General features: G+C 40.4%; 1 protein-coding gene across 1 annotated transcript; it reads left to right on the top strand.

The window, feature by feature from the left end:
- Positions 1–757: 757 nt before the first annotated feature.
- LOC111190803 (protein NYNRIN-like) lies at positions 758–4,451 on the top strand. Its single transcript, XM_022664500.2, has 2 exons — positions 758–3,817; positions 4,159–4,451. Exon 1 carries the CDS (start codon positions 1,020–1,022, stop codon positions 3,108–3,110), a length of 2,091 nt encoding a protein of 696 aa, XP_022520221.2. The 5' UTR covers positions 758–1,019; the 3' UTR covers positions 3,111–3,817; positions 4,159–4,451.
- The last annotated feature ends 1,100 nt before the right edge of the window (positions 4,452–5,551 follow it).

Below are 5,551 nucleotides of genomic sequence, written 5' to 3'. Positions count from 1 at the left end.
TCGCATTGAAGAAGAAAAGCACACAGCAAAAGAACAACGAATGAAGAAGCACCTAGGTAACGTCAGGCATCGCGTTGGTTCTCATGCAGTTCAGGCTGAAATTCGTGATGCAGAAGAAAAAGAAGGCTCGTTGACAGCTATGGTGAAAGGGTTAAAGAAACAAATGGGTGAACTTCAGGGGCAAATCAAGACCTTAAAGTTCCAAAAGAGTCCTGATCCACCAGAAGATACATCTGATTTAAAGAAACAAATTGTTCAGCTTCAAAGTCAAATCACCCATCTGCAAGCTTCACACTCACAAAGGACAGGGGTGGTTAACTCTGGAGAAAGGACCAAACAGGTTTCCAAAGCTGTGTCACGTGAAACTCAGGCTAGTTCCTCCAAATCACTCAGTGGAAAGCCAAGGCCCTGGTACTGCTTTTGTTGCGGCGAAGATGGGCATATCGCTACTTCGTGCAATGCTGATCCAAACCCATCTTTGGTGGCTGTTAAAAGAAAGCAACTGCGAGAAAAGCAGCAAGCTTGGGAACTTGGGCATGACTCCCAACCTCCTTTAAACTGACCTCAGTCTCCGTTGAGGGACGAACAGAGACTGGACCAAGAAGAAGTCCCTACTCCAACAAGATGCGGATCAACAACAAAGCTGCCCATGCTACGTGCCATGAACAACTGCCACATAGACTAGTGGGAACAAAGTGCACCTCTCAGGTAACCATCGATGGCCAGAGTTACAGCTGTCTCTTGGACACAGGATCCCAGGTAAACACAATTTGGACGCAGATGCTCTTTCAAGACGTCCTCATGACACTGAGCTGGACGACCCTACCTCCCAAAAAGAGCAAGACAGAATCCGCCAATTTACACTGCAGCATCTGCCTGAGTTTGATAATGACACCCGAGTTGGTCCTGAAGTAGTTCAAGCCATTTGTGAAGCCCGTCTTGTACGTCAACCTTCTGACTCTGCATCAGAAAGCTCCAGTGTTCCATTGGTGGAGTCCCTTGCAGCCCATCCAGATTCCATGCCTGATGGTTTTGTGCAAGGAGAGCATTTTGATGGATTCCCGGTCATTTCTAAGGTGTCCAAGGAAGAAGTCCGTGAAAAACAGAGATCTGACTCTGTTATTCGGGAAGTGATCTCCTCTCTAGAAGGGGGAGGGGTGCCATCTCCTTCTGTGAAGAGGGAGATTCCACAACTTTCTCTTATGTGCAGAGAGTGGAACAGATTACTTTTAATAAATGGAATACTGTACAGGAAAAGACAAGAAGGTCCAGAGGTGCAGTATCAGTTGGTTCTGCCTGAAGAATGGAGAGAAACAGTTATGACCAGCCTACACGATGACATGGGTCACTTAGGCATAGAACGCACCCTTGATCTAGTGAGGTCACGATTCTATTGGCCTAGAATGGCAGTTGAAGTTGACCAAAAGATCAAAACCTGCCGTCAATGTGTTCTCCGCAAAGCACCATTGGAGAAAGCAGCCCCCTTAGTGAATATTCGAGCCAGCAGACCTTTAGAGCTGGTATGCATGGATTTCCTTTCTATTGAACCTGACCGCAGTAACACTAAAGATGTCTTGGTAATCACTGATTTCTTTACTAAATATGCAGTAGCAGTACCTACTCCCAACCAGAAGGCAAGAACAGTTGCTAAATGCTTATGGGAGAACTTTATAGTTCACTACGGCATCCCAGAAAGACTACACAGTGATCAAGGCCCTGACTTCGAATCAAAGACCATCAAAGAGCTGTGCGAAGTCATTGGTACCCGGAAGGTGCGTACCTCACCGTATCACCCAAGGGGAAATCCAGTTGAACGCTTTAACCGAACTCTGTTGAGCATGCTCGGAACCCTGAAAGGAGAGCAGAAGTCACATTGGCGTGATTTTGTGAAGCCTTTAGTGCATGCTTATAACTGCACAAAACACGAAAGCACTGGATATACTCCCTACGAGCTCATGTTCGGAAGAAAGCCCCGATTACCAATTGACCTTGCCTTTGATGTGTCATTGAGTCAACAGAAAGGAACATCCCACTCTCAGTATGTAAAACATCTGAAAACACAACTGGAAGAGAGTTATAAGTTGGCTATGGGGAATGCTGCAAAGATGGCGGAGAAAAACAAGACCAGGTTTGATAAAAAGGTAACTGAGTCTATCCTAGACAAAGATGACCGGGTACTGGTCAGAAATGTGAAATTGAGAGGCAAGCACAAATTAGCTGATAAGTGGGAATCGACTGTCCATGTTGTGGTGCAACGTGCTGGAGAACTTCCTGTGTACACAGTCAGGCCAGAAAACAAAGAGGGACCATTGCGTACACTGCACAGGGACTTACTCCGACCTTGCAATTTCCTGTCAGTGGCCGAAGAAGATTCCCCTAAAGCTAAAGTAAGGAGGCCTCGAACACGCACAGTCTTACACAAGAGCGACTCAGAAGAATCAGAGCCCGGTTCAGATTCAGACGACAATCCTGTTTACTACTACACAGGTTCTTTAAGGCCTGAGCCAGTGGAAGTCATTCGGATCCACGAGAGCAAAGATCTGGTATCCATACCTGTTCCTGAAGTACAGCCTAAACTGATAGCCAGTCAGCCAATTCCTGACTTTTGTGCTGAAGACTCACATGAGAAAAACCCTGAACATTCACCTGAGATAAACTCTGGATACTCACCTGAGAAAATTCCTGAAAACCTACCTGATGAAATTCCTGAAAACTTACCTGAAAGAACTGAAGTTGATGCTTACTTACCTGTATCTGATCAAACTGCAACCCAGGATACACTGGAACTTATTGAGTCTGTGGAAAGAGTAGAAGAGAATGACGAGGTTCAGCAACAGTTCATGAATGCATCCGAAGACAGTGAAACTGAAATCCCTGTAAGGCATTCCACAAGGCGTAGAGAAAAGGCTAAGAGGCTAACATATCCTGAACTAGGTAATCCCCTTGTCTCCATAGTGCAATCTCTATTCCAAGGTTTAAGCACTGCCCTTACTCAATCTCTCATGGAAACCCCCTATGTAGACCCAAGCCAACCTGCTAGAAATGCCCCATCATCCCATGCACAGGGACGTGCATACAGTTTACGGCGGGAGGGTGTAACCCAGGTTTAGAACACGTAGAGTCAATGCAATTCATTAATTATAATTTGTTTAAAATAAATAAATAAATTACATTATAGACATAATAATGAGACTAAATAAAACTAAATAAATAGGTTAGAACATAAATCTAATTAATTTGAAGCATCTAATACGTAAAAGATTATTTAATTTGGGAAAATAAACATAACAGGAATTATTATTAATGATCCTTAACAATAATAATAAAAAAAAAAATAATTAAAACTATTATTAAAAGTCAGTGGCGATTCCAGGAACGCCCACTGCGCAAAAATCTAGCCAATAAAGGTAAATTAGAAGTTCACTGCGCAAAAATCTAGCCAATGATAAGTGTAAGTCTAGCTAGCTATGGTAGCCAATCAGCAGCCAAGTGGGAGTGGCCACGGGTTCCCGCACGGCCAGAAGCTCAGTCGGACGTCGGGGTGAAGATAGGAAGGATCGCGGTGCGGCAATCGCGCTAAAATTGAGCAAAAACGCTAAAAAATTAAGCACTTTAAGTGTGAGTACTCTTCACTAGAAGCTGCTTGCAGCCAGTATTAAAGCTTGGTTAGCTTAATAAGAGTTTGTAAAGCTAATTAAAACCGTCAGAGTAGAGGATTAAGGTGAACTGCTGAGTCAGTTGGATTTCATGTGCACAAGATCGCGTTTCATGCCGGGTTGCCAGATTGGTGAAACTTAAACATTCACGATTGGATTTGGTGAGTGAAATGAATTTAATATCAGTATTTTGGTTACATTTACTTGATTAACTAAACCTTTAGTAGTGATTTTAATGGGCTGAGCATAGTATGAGCTAAGCTAACTCATTTTAACTGAGTTTACTGCTTTAATATCCAGCCATAAGCTGGCTAATGCAGTGTGATACTGAACTGCACTGAATTTAAAGCTACTGTGTGAATGTGTGTAAATCTAAATGTGCTGAATATAGTTGTAAAATGAAGACAAGCTGTGCTTAGACTCTGAATGTACTATGTATATTTTTTTGTAAAGTAAGGAAAATTGTGATTTGGACACTGAAGGTACTGTTTTGTATAAACAGGCCAGGTTTCTATGGGATGAGACTGACTGCTAAGGACATTCTGCCCAGTCACATGTATACCTGTTGCCTGGGAAAACAAGATGGCGAGCCACAGCCCGTGAGGACAACTTAACTGAGCTTGAGTATTTTTTTATTTTTTCCCCCAGGACTATATTTTTTTCTTTTTTGAGAGGGTAACTCTTTAAAGTACTGAAGGACAGAGTTCTGATAGACGGTTGAACATTTCTCTAAAGAAAAAAAGGACAGCTTTTCTCAATTTTTCCATTTTTTTTAATCTGAAAAAAAAAAAACAACACTCATAAGGGGAAATTATTTGAAGCACACCAAGTAACGGTTATTGTAACTGGAATTCTTCTGTTCATTTCCAAGGTTAAGAGTTTGCACTACCTGTTTAATTGTTTTGGGTTGGAATTTTGTTAATATTGTGAGGATTCTGTGTTAAAAGGATACTACTCTGGTATTTAGTATTTCAAATGGTCACTAAGGTAAAATTCTAAACCTACAACTAAACTATATATAAGGTTTAATACAACTTACCAAATAATATATAGGAGCTAAACTACCTCATATACTAAAATTAAACCCTTAAATAATGATACTATTTATATATATATATATACTTACCTAAAGCTTCTGAAATAAAACAATACTTACCTAGATACTTACCTCCAACACTAAACCAAAATCCTAAAACCTTTTAAATGATAATACTTACCTTAATACTCACCTATATCCTAAAAGTTGTGACCATACTTACCTGAGGACTGAGTAACACCTGAAATAAGAAATAACAAACATTAGCACTGAGTGATAAGTGACACTTAATATAAAAAGAGAGTTCTAAGGTACTTACCTGTTTAAGTTCCTACTGGATGTTTATTTTATTTCTTTCTTTCTGAGCCTTTCACTTGAACCATTATTTTTTTTCTGATTTATTTATTTTTTATATATGGTGAAGTAAATACTAATTTTGTCAATACAATCACTACCTTTACCATACACACGGTCTTGTGTCTCTCCTTTCAACTGCTCCTAGAGCGAACCTAACTGGTCCAAAGTTCTTTTAGTTCTGTACAAGTAGTTTTTTTTAATTTTCTGTGAGTACAGATTGGGTTCTTGTAATCAAGCTATTAGCATAGTGTAGCTTCCTTACAGGAAGCTAGGGGTTACATAGTCATCATGTACAAAACTTGTGCGTTGACTGTTCCAACTTTATTCTCTCATTCTCACATTTGATAAAAAGATTACAAACATTCACTTTCACACTTTCATGTATTTTTTTCATGTCTAATTATGTGTTGAGTTTTGGACACATGAAACCCACTGCTTGAACCCTTGATTTTTGGATAATCTAAAATATACTTGAGTTTTACACTGTTTTTAGGTCTATTTT

The sequence above is a fragment of the Astyanax mexicanus genome, chromosome 1 (assembly GCF_023375975.1).
Source record: "Astyanax mexicanus isolate ESR-SI-001 chromosome 1, AstMex3_surface, whole genome shotgun sequence".
Taxonomy (NCBI): Eukaryota; Metazoa; Chordata; class Actinopteri; order Characiformes; family Acestrorhamphidae; genus Astyanax; species Astyanax mexicanus.
Note: the sequence above shows the minus strand (reverse complement) of the source record. Positions and strands in the feature narration are given on the sequence as shown.

Bases quoted from the DNA above. Each gene is read 5' to 3' on its own strand.
- LOC111190803 (XM_022664500.2), top strand. From the start codon at position 1,020: ATGCCTGATGGTTTTGTGCAAGGAGAGCATTTTGATGGATTCCCGGTC.